Consider the following 22,781-nt stretch of genomic DNA (forward strand, 5'->3'; position numbering starts at 1 on the left):
ACAGAAACTTCACCAAAGAAGCCTGTTCTTCTATTTTCTGCCCAATTTAGAGACTGAAGCACCAAAATTGACGTTGGTGTCAAGTTCTGCTGGCTTCTGCAGAGTCACAGGGGTTTGCTCAAAAGGGTGAAGTAACTGGGAGATGCATCCAAACTTCTGAAGGCTTACACAAACCAGATATGACCTAAAAAAGCTTAAGAGATTTACCCATCTGTAATGTTAATCACAAAATTAACAAGAGAAGAGATACATTAGTGAGTCTGTTGCCTGCCAAAGAAAGATTCATTCCCTATAAAATATTTCCGGATGCTTGCCTTTTGTAGCAAAAACTACAAGGACTGTAATTCAGCAATGGAAATCCCATTACTTTCAGTGGAGCAGAGCTCTGGGGGCTCTACCCTTCCTGATTTCATCCTACAGAGTCTGTCTCTGGGGGAAAGCTTCAAATCTGATTGCAGGAAAATTTCCAATCTCAGCTTGTAAAAACACCCCTCCAAAAAAGTAGTTCATCCAAAGTTAGTAGCAATAATCTCAAATGCCTCCTCCACCACAGTGACACTGTTTAAGCAAATCTTCAGCATTAGCATAACTTTCATTATGAAGGCCTGGTCTGAAGAAGATCTGTTCCTATCCCATGTTCATAAAGATAAAATTATGGAAATCTGTGAGCAAAATCTTGTGATTAAACCCTGAGTGGTTTAATCCAGGTTGAGTCTAAAATCATTAAATAACAGTATTATGTGACTCACGGCTGCTGTAATAACACATAAGGACACTGGTGATTGGGATAGGCTCCCTGTGTGCCAGGGCTCCAACACAGAAGACACAAAAGGCATTTTTGACGCAAGAGCAGAGACATTCCTGATAAAATGAGGCGGCTGCACAGCTGCAGCTCCCACTGCTTTTGCCAGGGCCTGCATTACCCAGCTGCTCAGCAATGAAGAGCATCTCCTAAGGAGTACGGGACTTGGCAGCACCATGGGGAGAGACACTAAAGCTCTTTTTTCCTGCCATAGATCAAGGCCCAATTTGAAATCATTTATCCTCAGTTACCCTGAACATTCTCTCAAAGCTGCTTAAGATCTGGGCCCACGTATGTTCACTGCATGTGCCCAAATCAAGCACTGTCTCCTATCACACACGAACATACACAAGCATGTGAAGCTGCCGCAACTATTACAATTCACCTGTTCATTGCTCCTTGCCAGGTGTCACAGCTGAAATTTAAAAGGGAGCAGGATCTGACAAACAAGGTTCCCCTCTCAAAACACAATATAATAGTTATTTGTATCTGTTGTTGGTGTAAAGTCCATCCACCTTCTCCAGATTTATATTTTCAGCAAGAGTATGTGAAGGGTTTATTACTGTGATGCACAGTTTAACTCTCCTCACTGGTTTTTCATAACAGAAAATTCAGGGGCAATTGGCTAATTTTATAGTCTGTAGTATACAGTAATTCCTTCTGTGCATTTCCTTCTAGTTCCCATCTATGTGACACCCAGATAGTGGTGCTTTGTGTTTTAGCAATGTAGAAACTGGGATTAAAAACTCCTGGTTGCAACAACATAATGTCCCCCATTTCTACTACAGCTGCTATGGGCAAATTCAACGTGTTTGTGGGGACACCTGTGATACCTTTTGTACTATTCCTCTTGGCCCCATCAGCGGTGGCCTGAGATTCCTTACAATCCAGTGACCCCTGATGACAAGAACCAGCCCTTTCTCAGTGACAAAATGCCCCCATAGTACCAGCAGATCAGCCTCAGCAAGGCAGCACTGGCCCCTTCCACCAACGAGCTGCACAGAGCCAGCCCCACCGCCCTGACGGGTTTGCCAAAACCGGTGCCCAGTTTTGCCAACACATTTATCAGAGAGCTAACGTGTTCACCTCAGCTCAGGGCCTTCACACGGAAAAACGTATTTTCTCTGCAGTAAAAAACCTTGCGAGTTCCGCAGTATTCACAGCACGCTGATTGTTTTTGCTCACTTGTGGGCCTTGGTTTTCAGCCAGACCTCCACCTTGCCTCTGCTTTTGTAAACTGGTAATCACACAAGGCTTGATTCAATAAGGAACAATTTTAAATCTCTTCCTAAATCAGCAAAGCGATTCAGTATTCTATACAATCCGAACAAAACAGAAGGATTTTGCATTCAGATATAGTTGATCACAGAACCATGCAAATACCAAACCAATCTGTTCAAACTGACTCGTGCTTTATCTAACACACAGCAAGAGCTGACAACTGTGGAATTGTTTTGCTGTGGAATGGCTTTGCCTGTCAGTCTTGCAGCTTTCCAAATATCAGGCAAGCAGCATTATGACTCAGTTTTGGAATTCAAAAAACAAATGTCTGTCGTGTGACTTTTATGATTCATGAAAACGAACACAGCATCCAACTATCATATTACACAGGCAGAAAGAGTAAATAGCAAAAATGAGGTCAGATCGAATCAATTCTTTGAAAAAAGTGGTTTTCCCCTTCCCCCTCCCATCACATCTCAAACCAAGGAACTCAACGGGAATTGCTGGAGGCGGTGTTGGCCATACAGAGCAGTCAAGCCTTTCACTGGGCACAGAATCCTCCAAGCAACCAGAGTGCCCAAGTACAACATTTACACAGATGTTTTTCTTTCGAAAGTGAACAAAAATTCAAAAACTTCTAAAGTTTCCCAAGACATTAAAAAAGACGCACTGATTTGGTCCCTTCACATAATTGCATGTAATAATAACGATGGCAAATCTTGATTATGTTAAAATATAATGTAAAATACTTAATATAATAAAGTATTAAATCTCTCTATATACGTAATATTAAAATGTAATCTGAATGAGTTAAAACATTTTAACATGTCCAAAGCAAAATGAGAAAGCCAAATAATTAATTTCACTGTTTCCTCAATGAGTAAAAATAAAAATACATCCTACCCAATTCAAAATGAAAAGAAAATTCACCTTTGATAAAGTTTTCCTTTCCATGAGAAAACCTCACCATTTTAATAAGTCCCTTGAAATGTTTGCTTTAATAAAAACCCAGTGTTCAAGTCTCCGTTGGGTCTGGAAAGTTTGGAATTCATGCAGATAGTAATTATTAGTGCTGACTCAACCATAAATCAGGTCCAAATTTGATTGAGAATTCTGTAACTTGGATTTTTAAAGGAACTACTTTTATGAATGCAGTGTTAGAAATATTTGCTATATGGATTTCCATTTCATATCATATTGGATCTGCTTTTCTGTCTAAAAAAATATGCACAAATGTTATTACCTTTTATAGCATTTCATGTGTTTAAACACTGTCATGAGCAAGAGTAATTAGCTAAATGCATTCTCTCTTGTCTCTTTTTTAAATGAAAATTGTGATGAGTTATGCTCAGAGATATTTTTGTCCATGTTAAAAATACATATATGTATGCAAAATGAGAGTAAGTTAACATTTTACTATCCTAATTATTAGTACCACATGTCTGGTTACATTCATATGTATTTTTAATTAAGAGACAAAAAATTATGCATTTGGCAGTTATACTTTTCCTTGTATCAAACACTATATATTATCATAATTCAGTACGCAGCAACTAATCATACTCGCAAATGCATTTCAAAATGTTTTTCGTTGTCCTAGCTAGCTCTATTCGCAAACTTCCCTCGATAAAAATCCAGCAGTGTATCAAGTGAATTTAGGACTCTTCCTCCAAGTTTTAGGCAAAACCAAAATTCTGATTCAGATCATGGGTTTCTCAAAGATGTAATTATTCTAGGTAGGAATGGGTAATGACTATTTGTAGTCTGCAAAAAATAAGATGCCAGTAGCATCCTGAGCGTCAGCAACAGAATAACAGCACAAGTTGTTTGACTGGAGAATATAATAGTTATAGCTTGGTGCAAAAGCAATTCCACCAGCCTGCTGATTTTTCATTTTATGACCGTGGCAAAACTTTTGTTCCGTTGGGGAAAGAAGTTGTTCATTCTATGAAGGAGGTAATAGCAGTATCATTTTTAATACCAAAAGCCCCCAGCACAAAGCTCTGCCATTTAAAGATAATTACCGCTTTTTAAAGCTTAAATCAAATTATGATACTACTTAAAATAGCCAATAAATTACCCTTTGCATTTGTCTAATGAACATTTTTAGTGCTAGCAGTTTCTTTGACAGCCAAGCACACTTCTGAGCAGTTTGATACACCGTTACTAAATTTGAACTTTTAGTCACTACAATAGTAATTGCAAGAGCAATTCAGGGAATACAAATCTCTGGTTTTGTCAAATGTTCATCCATCTGTTCCACACACAACAGCAGGAGAGCTCTATTAGTTTAAATGCCTTGTATAAATTAATTTATTTGTAAACTCAAGGCACAGCATACATTTTGCCCTGATGCAAAAAGCAACCAGTGCAATCAGCATAAACAATTTCACCTGCAGTCCAGCGTGCAGCCTATTGTGCGACTGTTTTACCAGCATGCTTTTAGATGAACTATTTTCTTTTCAGTCGCTGCAGGAAGAGAGTTGCAAGTGTGTGTTTCTGCTAACGTGTGTGTGTGCGCGCGCATGTGTGTATGTGCAACGCTTATGTGGCCTTTGCCAGAACTGATGAGAAACAGATGTGCTGGTGAATTAGTTCATTGTAAATCTCATACCATTTTCTGTTCTGCACAGATTCATGTGGAGGACTGTAAACCCCCGGGCAAAACCCACGGGTCCTCTTCTTGTTGCTACATTCTGGCCTGATCTGCCAGAGAAAATTGATGCTGTCTACGAGGCCCCTCAGGACGAGAAAGCTGTGTTTTTTTCAGGTATTGGCTTTAAGTTTTAAAATGTAAGTAGCCATTTGCATAAATGTTGCATTGGAGCTCAGTTTCCTCTGGGCTGTAACAGGGCCAGAGAATGGCCTGCCCAGGAGCCAGTAGAGCCAGTGGGGACAGGTGACAGATCTCAGACATCCCATGCTGAGGATTTTAGGACAAAGGCTGGATTGGAAAGACTTTGAACAGCATTCAGCCTTCATTACAACAAAGGGGAGCTATGAGCACCTGGAAAGATACATTCAACAGTAAGCGAGACTAAACAAGAGTCAATATTTAACATAAAATGCAACAGCAGTGGGAGCTCTGTTTCATCTGCCTTGGTGGCTCATGAGGCAGAGGACACGGGCGGCCGGGTGAGTGGCCTCCACGGGAGAGGAGGGCAAGCGAAGCCCTGCTCTGTCCGTCCCAAATCACACACATGGTTCAGCTGTACTGGCCACAACGGTGGGGCTGGGAGGCTGTTTTCAACATGAAAAACTGAGCCAGCAAAAACTGGGCTCCAATATCTACTAAAATATGACTAAACACCTCCAATCATGTAAAAACCATATGGCAGATGCTGCTGTACATTTTCTATACAGAAGGGAAAAACATAATGATAATCTATTCCATATGTCTCAAAGGCCATTTGCCTTAGTTTACATGGAGGGGAAAAAGAAAGTAGTTTAAAAAAGTTTTATTTCAGCCAAGCGAAAGCACTTTAAATATTCTATCTACTATATATAAAGTTTATTACATCTACACCTCTCTCCCTCTCTATAATTCCCAGGAAAATGTAACTAAACTGCTTTTAAAGAAATAAATACATAATAACTATCAACAAACAAAGATTGATTTGAAAGTGACCTGTGACTATCTTAAAATCCTTGCTACTGATACTCCCCCTTTTCTCCTGAACTCCTCAGGAACTCAAATGTTACACCTTATGCTTACATGAATGCTTTACTTTCTTTCTCACTAGCACAAAATCAAACAAATGTCCTTTCATAAAAAAAAAATCTTTCCATGGCTTTCAGTGAATCCAGTGAGGGTATTTACTAAGTAAATTCTAATTCCGTGTAAAGGATACAGAATACGAGAACATCTTCCACAAGTACATATTTGGAGAGACATTAGAAAATGTCGTATGACAAAAGACAATAGAAACAGGAAGCCTGGGCAAAAACTTGATGTTAATCGCTCGATAAAATTACGCAACAAAACATATGAAGGGTGAATATGAGTTTCTGCATTTGACCTTCAGGTGCCCATGCCTGGTTTCAGACCATCTTCATCATACAACAAAACCTACCAATAGTAACTATTTGTTTTAACATAACCTCAGCTGTACTAAGCTGAGACAGCTAAGAAGAGAGGAAGCAAGAGCACAATGAGGTGATGTCTTTTGCGGAAAGGCAGAAGTAGAAACTGTAATCAGAGTACACCTGCACTCTAATCTAGTGCTTCACAGAAGGTAAAATACTAGAAAGACTAGTAGTACAGTTAGTGCAATAAAAAGCCCCATAACAAAGCATAAATTAAGAAATATTCCTCTGTATCTGATTAATAAACAGTGTGTGTTTGCTTTGTTTTCTCCCCTACCTAGGAAATGAGTACTGGGTTTATTCCGCCAGTAACTTGGAGAGGGGCTATCCAAAGAAACTCACCGCCCTGGGACTACCCCCTGACGTGCAGCGTGTTGATGCAGCTTTTAACTGGGGCAGAAACAAGAGGACATACATTTTTGCTGGAGACAGATACTGGAAGTAAGATGCATTGAAGCAGTGGTGGTGTGCTGTTAGCCACGCTGTGCCACTAGGGCTGAATGCACAAGGAGGTTCAGGAGGCAAGAACCAAACCCAGGGGGTTCACCCTTTGAGAATACAAAATAAGGGCTGCCAGGACAGCGCTGACAGCAGCGGTGAGCAAGGGTACCGAAACAGGGAGTATGGCTAGGAAAGGGCTTCAGTACAGCAGCAGGACCCTGGTAGGTATTTGGGAAAACAGCTTGCAATGGAAGAGGATTTCTGGGAGTCTCTATGAATCTGCTTACCACTAACAACCCATCCCTCCACCCCTACGTACCAGCAGCTGCCTGTGGCAGCCTCAGACTCTGAAGTGGGGGAAGCTGTCCCTGCTGTCGGCTCACGGATACTGAGAGAAAACTCGGACAGGAATTCCTAAAAAATGGGCTGATCTCCAATCACTTGAAGCCAAAGACTGACAAGATTGCCTCTGAAATTCTTTCACTAAGCCACCAAGTTCAGAGGCACTGGATGTAAAAGAAGCAGCCATGTGACTAGCAAAGCACACTGGGGACAGCTGTAAATCGCTCCAGCAGCTGATGTACCAGTCACTAACACATTTGCTCTACTATCAGAGTTGGCACTGAGGAGATCTGAACAAACCACATGAAGTGTATCTGTTAGTGCTCTGGCATAAATCTTAGCTTCAATTCATTTTGACAGTCTCTACAATCCTTACTCATGTTTCCAGTCCACACTCAGAGAAGTTTTTCTTGCAAAGAACACTGCAAATGTGTTACTCCACAAATATCCACAAATGTGTGTAACTCTGTATTTGCACTAAGGTTTCTGTTGGAAAGACTGTATGAAAAACAAAATATGATGCAACATAAGCAACCAAACTCAGGTGACCTGCTAGAAACGCTCTTTCCAGAAGAGATCCTGGATGCTTATATGAGGAAGGAATGCCTTTAAAATGCCTGAAGTCTATTACAGTGGTAGAAATAAACATCCTACATTGCTCCTGATGAAGAGTCTACTAATTGTATTTGATAGAATTTCATGATCATAACTGGCAGGAAGATTTGGCACAAAAGATCATCTGAAAAAGCAGACACACCTCGGTGCTTTGAGGAACTTTGTGGGTTAGCTCTGTGCTGCCTGTCAGAATGACACAAAACTAAAATGGAGACACTAACTCTTGCTTTCACCATCAGAGGTCTTTTCCAAGAACAGGACCTGAAGCTGGGAATGCAGACATTAAACAACAGGCTGAAAGTTGAACCATTCATGAATTGACAATTTAGAGAAAAGTTAAACATCAGAAGCACCCAACAGCTGCTCCAGGCTGCAAGGGTCCCTTCTGAGAGATGCTCTATATAAAATATCAAAGGAAGTGTCACTATAATTGAGTCCGTTTTATATGAACATTAATTTCATGTTATGATCAAACTGGATGAGTATCTTTTTTATATCCTAATGGCTGTCGATTCCTGTAAGCAAATAAAATATCCTTTCACAATTGCCATTTGATCATAACTTTCAGTTACTTTGAGGACAGCACTCTTCTCCATTATCTAAAGAAGAAAAAAAACACCAACCTTAAAAGCTAAAGAATGTTATTCATTTTTTAATATCATACTGCAGAGACCATCTTAAACATTTGCAAGTAGTTCTAATACAGCCATCTGCAATACTTTGGATTCCTAGCAAAAACTACAGATGATGCGTTCGCAAAGCTGCTTGTCTCCTCTGTACCAACCATTGTTTTGATTAACTGCACTCCAGGGCCTCTGAGTAATTCATCACTCTAATCACAGACGGTATTTCTATCAAAGTACCTTATCAACTGCAGTCACTGCAAAATGCATAATTTATTGTTAAGAAATCAAAATAAGCTTAAGTGATTTCACTTGTGCAAAGAAAGCAAGCAGTTGACAAATATTTCAGAACAACATGCATCTGTTTAACACAGACACCATAACCCTGAAGTACGCAGCTGTTTTGTTTTATACAAGGACTCTGCCCCATGGAATCAAAGCAGTTACATACCATAGTCCTTCCTGTGCCATTATCACACTTACTTTAAGTGGATTTTTTGGAAGCCTTCTACTCTCCCTCCTTCCAGCCCCAAGCTATTTTAGTGTTATTATAACAAGATTGTTAAGCAAAGTGAAGTTTTGCAAGGGAGAAGAGGAGCTGGGTCAGATTCCACAGATGAAGTTTTAAAGCTACCCAGCAAGCTACTAGATTTTCTTTAAATATCGAAGTTAAAAATAGTAAGTAATTTAAATTAATCATTTAAATTTACTTTGACCAACCTACTGCTCATCTGCACTGGTGTAACTTTGGATACAATCCAAGTAGTTCCATACAGCAACAAGGGAAAGGTGACACACATACAGACATGGATAAATATAAATCAAGAATACACACGCTTCCCTCCCTTCATTACCAGTCACAGACAACCTTTCTGAGGTCCGCTGCTCCTGAAGAGCTGCTGAGACGACTGAGGCCTCACATCAGAAGCCTGGTTCAAACTCTATCCCGTGTCACTGCTCCTCAGGACATCTCCACTCCTCCCGCTCAGCGCTGGCTCCCATCTATAAAGCAGAAAAATGGGGAAACCAGGCCACAGGTTTGCTCCTTCCACCTTCACTCTCAAGGACTCTGCACCCCTGAGACATTTATTCCCTATATATGGAAAGGGAGATCCTGGATTACTTGCTTGTGGGAAGGTAAAACTGGCTTTGCACAGATCTGTCTTGGTGTACTCCAGTGGGAAGCAGACAGGGTGATGAAACAACTGGTCATCTGCAGATGTGGGTACAGACAGAGCCATCGCTTCTGAAGGACACTGCAAACTAGATGCCATCTCTATGGAATTCAGCACATCTACACCAGCTGAGTTTTTCCTCTTTAAAGCACAGATCATGAAAGCCATTGTGGTTTGGGTTGATTTGTTTTATGTTTGTTTGTTTGTTTTCTCCCAACTTGGCATTTATCTGTTGATCATCTACCGAGAGATAGGACTGGGTGAAAATAATAGGTTTTTTTAAATGACATGTTAGGGAAAGTAATTAGTCATTTAATAGCAAACTATCAATTACATGGACTACAAGCATATTTCATGTAAGATTTTTTTAAAGATAGCCATTTCACATTAAAATCTGATACCTTCAGATGCTGGCCACTGCCAGAAAAAAATTACGTTTCCTAGAATTATGTTTTAAAATTTAAAGTCCCATTTCTGAAAAGGGTTTTGCTTAGAAAGTGTATTTTCAATTCAGCAAGAACTGCATTTCCAAAAGGAAAGACGTAAAATTTCACAGGGTTTTAAAGGATTCAGGAATAATTATAATGAAACAGAAACAATGTTACAATCTCAGTTATTACATCTCTATTTGATTGTTTTCTGTAGTCACATTTGCTGAGGACTCCCTGAAAAATTATGGTAAATTTCAAGTACAGAATTTTAATGCAGGTATATAATTTTCTTTAGGTACAATGAAGAGAAGAAGAAAATGGAGATTGCATCCCCTAAATTCATTGCTGACTCTTGGAATGGAGTTCCAGATAACCTCGATGCTGTCCTGGGCCTTGGTGACAGTGGTAAGCTGCAATTCTGACCTAAGTCTCTACCAACCTCTCCTATTTGTCTGCTGTTAAACTTATTGGAGACCTTAATTTCTTGTGGCCCATGAGAAGGAACCAAATTCCCATTCAAATTTGAAAACTACTGTTTCAAAGAAACTTTTGTTGTCTCTTTATTTTCCCATTAAATATCAGTTGATAAATACCCTACTAGTAACAGTTTAAACTTTTTTAAATGAAGCATTTAGGGAATATGACCTCTCCTGAATATTTTTATCCAAGCAAATAATAACAACAATTATGCTAATTTCCCTTTTCATGAAGCTTATTTACTTTCAGTCTGCTACTACTCTTTATCATTTACTTCCTTGATGCTTAACACTTTGCAAAGCTTAACAAGGCAAGCAACAGCTTTTATTAGCATCTTCATCCTTTTCTTCCTTGCCTTTTGTGGTTTTTTTTGTGTGTGGTTTTTTTTTTTTAAATGCCTTAAGCATCTCGAAGCATCTTACTGCTTTCTATTATGATGTTGTTCAGGTCTAGAAACCTGCTACACAAGCATCCCCCAGGCTATGGAGGAAAGCAATCCCTGATGCAGTCCCTTGTATATCAAGGTCTCCCTGAGGGCTGGATCCAGGTCCATGTTGGTTTTCCAGTTTGGGCATGGGGAAAATTAGCTCTGGAGAATTCTCTTTCTAGTGTAGTTTGAGACAGAGACTAAAGCAACTCCTGCCACCCAGCGCCTGATGCACAGGGTGTCTTCACACCAGCAGCGTGACTGGGCCAGTCCCTGTGGCTCAGAGACTTCCCAACCTCTGACAGCCCCACAGGTGCCTCAGTCCCAGCATCACTCTGCTCTACCACAGCCAGAACCCAAATGTGATAATCTCCTTGATCGCAGGCACAAATGGGTTGTATTTTGCTTTTCTTTTTTTAACTTCCTATCAACTGCAGCTGAGAGCCTGGCCCATGGTTTTAAGTGGCCTCATATTCTGCACAAATACATGTAAATGCCTGCAAGCATCGCTGATATCACGAGTCTCGAGTCAATTACATTTTCAACATCTATTTTGCCACCAAACATTGCTTCCCAGAAAATTCTGGCTCACAAAATGGTAACCTGACTTCAGGCTCCATTTAATGAGAATCTTCTCCAGGATAGGGATTTTTATGTATTTTAAAAATAAATCTTTTTATTGTGTATAAATATTTCAGGAAATAAGTTTTCCAGTTCATTAAGCTTCATTAAATCAAACAGATGAAAAAACTTTGATCAAGAATTATGTGCTCTATAATCTGAATATGCTTTTTTATTTACCTTCACAGGATACACCTACTTTTTCAAAGATCAGTACTATCTACAAATGGAAGACAAGAGTTTGAAGATTGTTAAAATTGGCAAGATAAATTCTGACTGGTTGGGTTGCTGAACTGTATGAGATATTAATAACCAAATATTTACTTTTTCGTTATATGCCTTATCTGTAATTAGAAATAGATCTGAACGCTAATTACTGGACCAGTCTGGTACTGGCACCAAAACTTTAAGTACCAGTACTGTACACATCTGATAATTTAAAAGTGTTTGCCTCCTCAGTATACAAAAGATGTTTACGTATATATTCTGGTACAATTTTTCAGTTTTCATGCTAGTCATAGTTATGCTAGTGACAGAACATCCATCTTTATCCATCATTCTTTATTCCCCTGGTGCTTAAACAAAGTGTTGAAACCATTGGAGACTGGATCACCCCCTGTGTTAGACACATCCCAAATAGGCTCAAATGAGATGTACCAGCAGTGCACTTTGATTTTTTTTTTTTAAATACAACTCTGTTATAAATAGATGGTTTGTCTTGATGTTTTTCACCCTCTTGCGAGTCTGATCATTACTTCCATTTATTTACATAATAATACAGAAAGACTGTCAAAGGCACGGGTTGCCTCGGGATTTGATTTGTGTTGATGCATGATGGAATCATGGCAAGAAACTGTAAAGTATTGTTTTAAAGTACTTTTTATTTTAATACCTTAGTTAAATTTAGCAATTTGCTTCATGCACTTTGTTACTACTATATAACTTGTTTATATGGATGGAATGACTCAGATTTTTGAAGTCAGTCAATGCGTTATACATAAAAGTCAAGTATTATTGTTTAACTCTTTTTTTTCTGTTCTTTATAATATTTGGGTTTTCTTCGGTTAGGTTTTTTGCTTACGCATTGGGTAACAGAAAAATGTTCTTTTCACAGTCTGATGGAATGTTTCTCATTAAAAAAAATAAAACAGAAAAGAATGTCCCACACATGAAGTGCCAACAATACAAATAAAATCAAATTACACTGTCAACACTTCTCATGGCCAGGCTTCCTTTCGTCATTTGAAATTAGAAATTCAGTAGCAAGTTACAGTAAAATGCCTGTCAAAGGAAAGACAATATCACCCCAATACGTAACTGCATATAGGATTTATTTAGAAGCCTAGCTTATTTTCTCTGTTAGTTCTAAGACGTAACTGCAGCAATTTCCATTACCGAGCTGATATGGTCCCACAGCTCCACGATGCCCGCTGCCTTCTCAGAACAGTCACCATGCCTGTCTGTCATTCACGCTCCTTCTCCTTATCAGCAAACTGCCTCACCACAACCCAGACAGGAGAGTCAGCACACACACAGTAGCAAGCGCGTCCTATAGGGAATGCAAGCTTGAGAAACAGATGTAAAACCTTACTCCTGACCATTAGATCGGACACCATTTGGCCAAGGATCTTGTCCAGCGTCGTGAACATGAAACGTTTAGTGAGACTCTATGGGCTGCACTACACCAGTGGTCAGCCCAGATCCTCCACAACACCTCTCACATTGAGTCCATGATTCACAGAACTGGCTGGTAACCAACTAATACCTGAACCGACGATCAGTTCTTGTTGTGTCCCCTACAACTAATGTTTAAACTCAGTGCTTTCCTGTTCTAAGCACAGGGGTTTTGCTGCAGTATTCTGAAAATATACCGCTTCTACAGCAGCTGCATTTGCCAAGTCATCTTCCCACTGCACACTATCCAGACATAACTCCCACTTTAAGAAGCTTTTAATTACCACAGACGATTCTCATCTGGATGAGCCAGTACTATTTTCACATATACCAAAAGAAAACATGGCTTATCTCCTTCTGAACATCCACGTTTTCTTCAGCAATCATTAATCGCCTTCCCAATTAGTCTTGTATAACAGACAACAAAATAAGGCACAAAACAAAGAAGTTGTAATTGCAAAATGTTAGTGTTGCAGTTTTTAGAGACACCTGGCAACCTTCTCAGGATTGCAGGATCTTTTGAGCCATTGCAGAGACGTATGGTCCGTCCTGACCAAAAATATCTTCCCATACTAGTGCTGAAAATATTCTGTAGCTTTAATGACTGCCAGGAGCTCCTTTTGAGTGTTGCAATAATTTCTCCCTAGAGAATTTGCACTCTGTTTTAAGAATCCTCAACAAACATCCCCTCAAGACTTTTATGTTCTTGAGTCAATACTGCCCCACACTACATGATCTAGCATCTGTATTTAATATGGGAGGGTTTTGAAACATAGATATACTAGAGGAACATCTGCAGTGGGTCTTTTCAGTTCTGAACTTGCTAAATCACATTGCTACTCATGACTGAAATAGTTTCCTTTTTGTCTACAACTTACGTATATGTTTTGCAACATTGGCAAATCTACCATCTTACTTTCTGTAATAAGAAGACCACAATCCTACAAAACTCTGCACATCTGCTGGGTTTAAGGAGTTCTGCTCAGCTTCTTGTTTTGTTCTTGTCTGTGTAAATCTATTCCCCAATGACTACATGACTGGCAGAAAACCACAAATAAATTTTCTGTCCTTAAACCAACTCACTCTTCTTTGTGTTCAGTTTCAGACTGGCAACCTTAACTTATCACAGGTCATTTGTAAACACATCTGTTTCTGTTCATGAACTGTAACATTTGCCAGGTTATCACCTATGTACATCAGACCAGCTGGAGGAGTGTACTGACCCTTCTCATTAACCTTTCACATTTGACCTGTGAAATGTCAAAAGTCACAAAATGTGTCCTGAAAAGGTCTTTGGCTCTAATTCTACTTGCTGGCAGCCACTTTCAAAACCTCACCGTTGGAACCTGCTCCACCTCCAGGATATCACTTAGTCACGATAATGGAGAAGAAACTCTAAAGTTACTTTGATGCATTTTCTGCAGTTAGGGATGGTTTTTTGTGCAATGGCCGAAACTCGAGAAATTGTCCATTTCTTCAATAATTTTGTACCTCTTGTTTTCCGTTTGTAATGAGTTAACCATGAGATGGAAGGTCCTTCCCCAAGCAGCACTGCACCTCTGCCTGGACCCGGCCATGTCCCATGCCCATCTGTCCCACTGACTTGCTTCTCTAGGTGACTTTGGATCTGCCCCAGCGCTGTGGAATTTTCTGGTGACTCCTGGACTCCTGGCTGACTGGATTATCCTCCCCAGGCCTGCTCTTTTCACCTTCCTTGGGCACTGCGAGACTGCATCCTTGTCTCTCCTGTCCTCAACAAGTTTCTCCTAAGACATTTTCAGAACTGAATCAAGATTTTTACCTCCCTTCTTTACAGAAGAAAAAAAAAAGCCAAAAGCATAAATGTTTATGTCAAAGCCATATGAAAACCAGCACAAAACTCTATCAAACCCTTATCTAACTTGCTCTGCTCCTACAGTGTTATTAAATTGAAGTAAGGTTCACTTAGGACTTCTCGATGTCAGGGTAGAGATGCACACATGCTGCACAGGGGCTTGTTGCAACATGGACAGAGCTCAGTCCCTCTTGCTCCTGGAGCTGAAGGAACTTTTCTATCGGGTATGAGCAGGACAGGCCGTACGCACCTAGCAGGGCAGCTCCAATCCAATGGAGTAAAGGGCAGCAGTTTGGTAACTGCTCTGTCACAATACATAAATGGCAGCCAAGGCTATAACAAAACGCCATAGTTTAAATACTTAACAGACAGACCAGCCTGAACTGTGAATCAGGCTTAATAGATTATGTCTCACTAACACTCTGTATTTGTTAAGAACACATTTTCTTCCTGCTATTCTGTCGTGATTTTACAAAGCAGCAGTTACCCATAAATTTAAGCAATTCACTGTAACTGTTCTGCTCTTTAGCTCAAGAGGAAGTAGGTCCTTTGGGTCTATTTTGGACAAAATATTTCTATTTTTGAACGCAGACATGTATGTTTTTAGCAGCAAAGACTAGAATGAACATTCTTCTGCTCTTGGAAGAGATGAAGCCAACACTTAAGCAGGCATCGGGCTCTGTGGGATCACTGCAAACGCAGAGATTTATACCTGCAAACAGACTTGTTCCAGACTGGTTATGTAAAACACTCATAAGTACTAAGGTATTTCAATGTAGGGAACTGTAGCAAGGACAAAAAATCATAAATCCAGAACAAACCCCCCCAAACAACAACAAAACTAACAACTCTGAGACCCGGTCAGAGAAACAGCACAGTCAGGCAGAACTGGGGGTGTCTCCAAAGCTGCCAGCAAGGTCTCTGCACACTGAGCCTGTCAGAGCCACGTGCTGTTCCTTGGAATGCAGCTCCTCCTGGCTCTGCCTTTTCAAACAGAAACAAGAGCAAAATGGCATCTCAGGGTAAATTGTCCACTTCTGAGATTTACACTTGTGCACACACAGCCACGATTTCACGCACAACCGGTCAAGAAGGACTGGATACATCACTTCCCCACCCCAACCGCAACAGCAAGTCTCTACCTGCAGAAATAAATGGGCTCAAATTTTCCGAGTATATAATATTCGGTATAAACGAGACGATTCAACAATATTCAATCATTCTCATCATCACATTAAAACTGTTTTCTAATAAGATCTCCAACTGGTCTTTTCTTAATTGAGACAGATATTAAGAAACCCTGCTATTGTCTCAGAACTCTTTAATCTAATGGAGAAAGATATGACATGCACCATTGCCTAGAAAATAACAGAATTTGAAAAAGAGAGACAATTTATTAGTGGTAAAAATAACAGACCTGTGTACCAGGCTATCAAAAGAAGTGAGAGGCCTTTTTTTTGTAGTTTCGTTTGTTTGTTTTGCGGTTCTTTATATCTTCAGGTCAAGACTCTGTGTCTTTTTGGAGAATATGTTTCAGATACATTATTTCTGGTGTTAATATACCCTATTTGGGAAAAAAATCCTGGCCTGGACAAAGTCAGGATTGGATTAAGTGAAGCAATAGCCTCCTCTAGCCTTGGACTGCCTTAGGCTATGAAATTAATTTATATCATTTAAAGTATATACAATAGCTTTTAAAAAATATGTAGTAAATATATGCCTGCATGTGTACATGCATATATACACACGGATATCTCATGGCCAGATTACAATATTTTATTATTAAAGATTTAATATGAATGTTAGAACAGAATATTTCAGTTTGAAGGGACCTACAATGATCATCTAGTCCAACTGCCTGAATGCTAAGCAACCTTAACCTGCTTAGCACATCACACTAGTTTTTCCCTTCTCCATAAAATACACCACATTCTGAGCAACAGACAATATGGTGAGATAAAAGTACAAGTATTCGGTCTGCACAAGTGTTCTTCCTTGGCAGCACTAGTGGAGATAACAGTCAAGAATTTCAAAATAATCAGTAGTTTATTGGTTTTATTGCTGAAACAACAAGTAATTTCTTCATAGCTGCAATAGCTGAACGAGTGACCATTCAACAGGTCATAGCAGCTTCTATCAACACCACCAGGTTGATGAGCCTGACCAATGCTGTATCTGCACTGCCTGCCACTATTATCTCTGGATAATTCTTTCACCTCTTTTTGCAAATCCCCGAACTCCTCGTATACTACTGCAGCTCAGCTTCAGCCAGCTTCACCACATACATGCTCAGACTCTACCAGACAACTCACAAGCCACTCTGGAAAAGGCAGATAAGAATAAAAGACCTCAGGTCACCACATGTCCTTGCTAACCCAGCTGCAGACTCTGCACAGCGAACCAGAGGGTGACAAAACAGAAAACTGTTGAGCTTTCAGCTCTCTGTTATTCCCAGTACTTTCCTCTGGGACCTCTCAGAACTTCTCCCGAATGACTAACTCACTTCACTGTTAAGAATTTGCTAGCTTTGCCAAAATAAACTTAAAATTGTAAGAGCATAATTGTTTTAATTTATATTAGCCTGGAGCTTGGCAGTCTGTCTCTGGAATTACTTGGAGGTGGTCTCTCCTTCCTAAAAGACAGCAATTCACAATATTAAGCTATCCAAGTGGCCTCATTTTTCGGGTCTCTGACCATTGCTTTAACCTTGGACAGCTTTATTCTGCCTTCCCTGTGCCTATTACAGCAGCCATAATACTGCTGCCAAAAAGGCTGAAGCTAGAAAGCAGCTTCCCATTCTGCAGTTGGGTGCCAGGCAATGACGAAGACCCAGCACCTTCCCTGTGCAAAGTATCTAATCACCATCAGCCAAGGAATTAGGAAATTCAGCCACAGGTCTCCCATCCAGTGTCACACCACACAGTTAGTTAAGCCACAGAGACGTTATTTCTTCTGTGGCTGTGCTTTATTAGACAGTTCTGGCCAGTGTCTCTCTCCATTGCTCTCTTTTTCAAGTCCATTAACTTGACTTATGCAGAATCCCACCACAGTAGAGTTCATGGCTACAGTACGGCAGCTGACTCTCATATTAGAAAAAACAAGTTGAAGCAATTTACCAAGAGGCAAGTCTTGCATGCAAAAGCCTGTGTTCTCTCTGGTCAATGCACTAACTGTTGAACCCAGTCCTCTGAAGGGAGAGAGTGATTTCTCACTATTTGAAGGCTTGGCAAGGCTCATTACATTTTCATGCTTCTCTTTTCCATTAAGAAACATGTATTTTTCAAGGCCATTGACAATTCTCTTGTTCAACAGCTCAAAAGTATAAAGTAGGAGGACCTATCCTGAAAATCCTTTTTCTGTTGTTTCCCATGGGGTCAAAGAGGCTTCTATTTATGCCCTTCAAAAAACCTCATTTGTAGGACTTTGCAGAACTCTTTTCCTTGTGAATAATGCCTTTCATCCATTCTTACATCTAGATGCCTCCCTATATAGTACTGCCTAGCACCATCTCAGTCTTCTTGCTCTTCTCTTGTATCACTAGTTATGTGTGTACAATTATGGCTTGATTCTATGCTCAAATAGGTAAATTCCAGTTCCTCTCACTTTCACGCAGTATTTTTTGAATCTAGGAATATCCCGAAGTTAAAAGGGAATAAGTTCCCAACCCAAAAGGTAGAGCACCTAAGAGATCTTCAGCTTTCAGGTTTTGCTTTGGCTTTTGCTTCAAGCAAGTCCTTTGAGGAAATGCATAATATATCAAAGCATCCCTGGCCCTTACAGATTTTGTTTTGGTTTCACTGCCCTTTTATCACCTCTTTACTCTTTTGTTCTTTCAGCTTTTTCTTACATTAACAACTAGACACTGGGACCAGAAAGAGAAACTGTCAGGGAGGAATTCGCTATTACCTGTAAATCATCAGTTTGAACCCACTCTAGGAAACAAGATCATGTCATCTTCAGATATTTTTGTCTTTATTTTTGCATGCAAATTGGGTACTGTGGACAGAAAAACTGGGAAATACCAGACAGTAGAAGTTGCAAGCAGATTCTGTGCTAGATTTGCTGTATTTTTTTTCAGTGGAACCACGAGTTTAAATAGCACTTTTCCGTTTGAATCTCAGCACCCCTATGGATGTTAATACATCTGCTACACAGACTCCTCTGATTTTGAGTTCAGAATAAGGGAGTTTCTTCTATATCTATTCGAGCCAGAGAGGCCACTTAAGAATTTCAATGCCAACTATTTTATCATGGATTTATTCTAATAAATATGTGTAGATATTTATGTATAATTATATTTGTGTAAAATATTGTATACCTGCAATAAGCAGAAGTTCACAGTTGAGAGTGGACATTTGGTGTGCAATGCATGGCAAACTGACAGCAAGACATGTCCCTACATCAGAGGTCCTAATGTCTAAAATGAACATGACAAAAAGAAGCGGGAGAACTGTGGCAGAAACTGGAGAAATGAGGTAGAATATGGTGAGATACTTATGTAGATCTCACAGAAAACCTGTTACAGGCATAGGAAATCAACAGCGCATCAGGATTTAGGTCATGTTTTTAGAAATATTTAGGAGCCAAGAAATTGCAGATGAGCCTGAACTACACAAAGGTAACCACCTCCTGCTTAACCCCCCAAAACCATTTAAAGAAGGCCCAGCAGTTTTCAAGCCACGTCATTTGGCCATGTTGGTTTTGACAAGTTTTATACATAATCACACACGTTGAGATTGCATTACACTGAAGACTTCAAAACAAGGTTACTCTTTTTAAAACTATTTTCTCTTCAGGGTAAACCGATGCTTATCACAATAGGGCACTCAGCAAGTACCCTTCATGTTGTTTACTATAAACACAGCCCATCTTGCCATGTGGCAAACAAGCTTTTCTGAAAGGTAACCAAGCATTTAATTAAAAAAATTCAGCAAGTATAACGCCTGAAAATTTACAAAATCCTCACATGAAACTGCAAATAAATGAAGTTGGTTTAAAAAAGTAGTAACTCCAGAGCTTTACATTTCCTGTCCAGGATCTGAATCTGTATTTCTTCTTCACACAGGAATCCCCACTGACCTTTATGGTTCAGAAGGTAGTAAAGAGCTGATTCACCCCTCCCAATATTTTGGATCAAGGTGGCACACTTCCAAACAAAGATGATGGCATTAGGCACAAGCAGATTTTAACAGGAAAGTGAAGAATAAAACATCAAATTTAAAGCAGTATGAACACTTCATCATGAGCCACTTACCTGGTATCACTGCCATCATTGACATAACTATGCACTCATACACTAATTCGATTTGAAAGGCACCCACGGATGGCACTCATACCAGGTTACCTTCAGTACAATAAATATAATTGATTTTTCTACTGTGTTAGCAATTCTTCACATTAAATTATGGAAAGCCACACTCACCAATACATCCAGAAAGCTATTAAATATGGATTGCTTACAATACTACGAGATCTTTAGTCTCCCCATGAAATACACACTGCAGTGGATTTTAGCCTGTTGAAAGCTTTCAGCATGCTAGAGCTAATAATCAAGCCATGCAGGAGCACTTCATCAGTTTGCACAAGATACTATGATAGGAAACACAACTAGACAGGCAGGGTAAAGCTGCAAGTAAACTTGCTCAGATAAGTGGGAGACTTGCCCAGCCAATCTGACAACCGTGGAGGTCTTGTCTATGCCACTGTTCTTCCAACTGCTAGCTTCTTACTTGACATATTTCAGTAAAGGCAGCAGTAAGAGAAGTTCTGGGCACAAGATTTTACAATTGTGCACGACTAACCTCCCACACCATAAAATAAACATTGTTTTCCCTCACTGTGGCCAAATTTTCTACCAAGATGGGTCCCTGCATTTGGGACTGTATGTCATAAGCCCAGTTTCTGTACAACAACATCAGAAAACCACAACACTGACCACAAAGTTGGCCCAGAAACCTGGCCAAGAAGTCTCCATAGGCTGTTGATGCCAACAGCACTGTTGGTTCCCCAGGCTGCACGTGGGCAAGGACTTCATCTTGGTAGCTCTGCTGTTTCACAGAGAAGGAGGAAGATGAGGGGCATAGAGCACTTTTCTTATGAAGAGAGACTGAGAGAGCTGGGTCCGTTCAGCCTGGAGAAGAGAAGGCTGAGAGGGGATCTCATTAATGTTTATAAATACCTCAAGGGTAGGTGTCAAGAGGATGGACGAGACTCCTTTCAGTGGTTCCCAGTGACAGGATGAGGGGCAATGGGCACAGACTGAAGCACAGGAGGTTCCATCTGAATATGAGGAAAAAATTCTTTGAGGGTGAAAGAGCCCAGAACAGGCTGCCCAGAGAGGTTGTGGAGTCTCCTTCTCTGGAGACATTCAAAACCCGCCTGGACACATTCCTGTGCAATCTACTCTAGGCAAACCGGATTTCGCAGGTGGCTTGGACTAGATGATCTCCAGAGGTCCCTTCCAACTCTAACCATTCTGTGAATCTGTGAAGGAAACCCACCATTTTTGAGAAAAGGATTCCATACACTTGTTCTCAATGCTCCCTAAGAGAATGACGGCTCAGTGCCACAGCCCTCCCAAGCCACACAGATGTCTGCACGCAGGCTCAGAGTTATGGGGTACCCAGGACTGCCCTGGTCCAGCCAGGGCCTCCACCAGCTCTCCGCTGACCAGAGGGAACCACAGCACAGGCATCCCCGAGACAGAAAAGCTCTGTAACTAATGCTGCTGCTGGACCACCAGCAGAAAAGCACCTTGAACACCAGCTGAGCAGAACTGCTGACTGGCACTGCACAATTAACCTTCCCAATGGGCAGCTTTTCTCCTCCAAACTTCTTGGAAATTTCAGAAGTATGAACATCCCAGTGTCTGTTGCATGAGTCTGACAAAATACACCAAATAGACAGTGCTACAGTGCTAAATAAAAACTGTTTGCACTCACTGAGTTCAGAGAACTAATTTGTAGTAATTGACAGAATGTGTGACTCCAGCATTTAAGTCTGGATTAAATTAGGGGGAAAATCCCATAACTAGATCCAGGAATGTGAAAAGTTCCTGAAAACACGGGAAAGAATACTCCTAAAATTGAAAGCTGTGTGGATTCTGAAACCTCGCAGGGCCTCTGTGAGTGAAAAATGAAAATATTTCTTTTTAAATAATTCTAGTCCTTGAAAAGTTCTGCTCCATAAATTCTAGCCATGCAAAACTGGATGTGGTCTGTGAAAATTAAAACTAACATCATAATAAATATTGCTAAAATATATTATGTCTCTAGGGCACACTGGGAGCTTTTAGTGTGCCTGAGAAAACTGTGTCTATTTAATGGCTGCTACACACAAGCAGTGAAGTCCTAAATTCATGGGGAATTTTTCTTTTATGAAGTTGAAGTGGTCTAGAATCAAGGGAATACATTCTTTCTCACCTTTTTAAACTTTACAGGTAAACACCAATCCTAAGTCACCTTCCTTATCTCTCTTTGGAATACTTCATTCCTCCTCATTAGTATTTTAATCACTGATGGCAAAGGCTACGTTCTATGGAACGTGAAGGGCTTAAGAACACATGTGTTATAATCTACATTTAAGTGATTATTTTTGAAATTAATCTCAACTTTTTTTCATGTGTTGAACTAGCCCTAGTTCCTCTCCTTAAAAAAATAAAGATAATGATTCACACTTTATCTGTAAGTGTACCATGAATCCTAACTAAATACTTTGGTATATAAGGGCAAAGATCTCTCAAAGCCATAAAAGAATCCAGACTCCCAGCTCCATATCTGTTCCTCAGCACAATACAGCCCCATAGGAGAATCACCTTCCCACATTTCCTAATCAAAATTTTATAAGAGGTCCTCTTGGGTTTCACACCCTTTATGGGAATACATTCTAGTTTTTCAAAAGTGAAATATCACCCCAAGTGGACCAATGGGAAATGCACTGTTGTTTTCAGGTACATCTGGAACGCCATGATTAGTAAACTATTCAGAATTTCTATTCTCTCTTCTTCTTAAGGA

General features: G+C 40.1%; 1 protein-coding gene across 1 annotated transcript in view; it reads left to right on the forward strand.

The window, feature by feature from the left end:
- Positions 1 to 12,472, forward strand: part of MMP2 (matrix metallopeptidase 2) — a 34,633-nt gene extending 22,161 nt beyond the window's left edge. The window contains exons 10-13 of the mRNA XM_065640914.1: positions 4,657 to 4,793; positions 6,391 to 6,550; positions 10,032 to 10,141; positions 11,450 to 12,472. Of these exons, the coding sequence (XP_065496986.1) occupies positions 4,657 to 4,793; positions 6,391 to 6,550; positions 10,032 to 10,141; positions 11,450 to 11,553 (511 nt within the window). The 3' untranslated portion in view covers positions 11,554 to 12,472. The remainder of the gene's footprint in view (positions 1 to 4,656; positions 4,794 to 6,390; positions 6,551 to 10,031; positions 10,142 to 11,449) is intronic.
- Positions 12,473 to 22,781: the final 10,309 nt, after the last annotated feature.

Source organism: Caloenas nicobarica, chromosome 9 (genome assembly GCF_036013445.1).
Source record: "Caloenas nicobarica isolate bCalNic1 chromosome 9, bCalNic1.hap1, whole genome shotgun sequence".
NCBI lineage: Eukaryota > Metazoa > Chordata > Aves > Columbiformes > Columbidae > Caloenas > Caloenas nicobarica.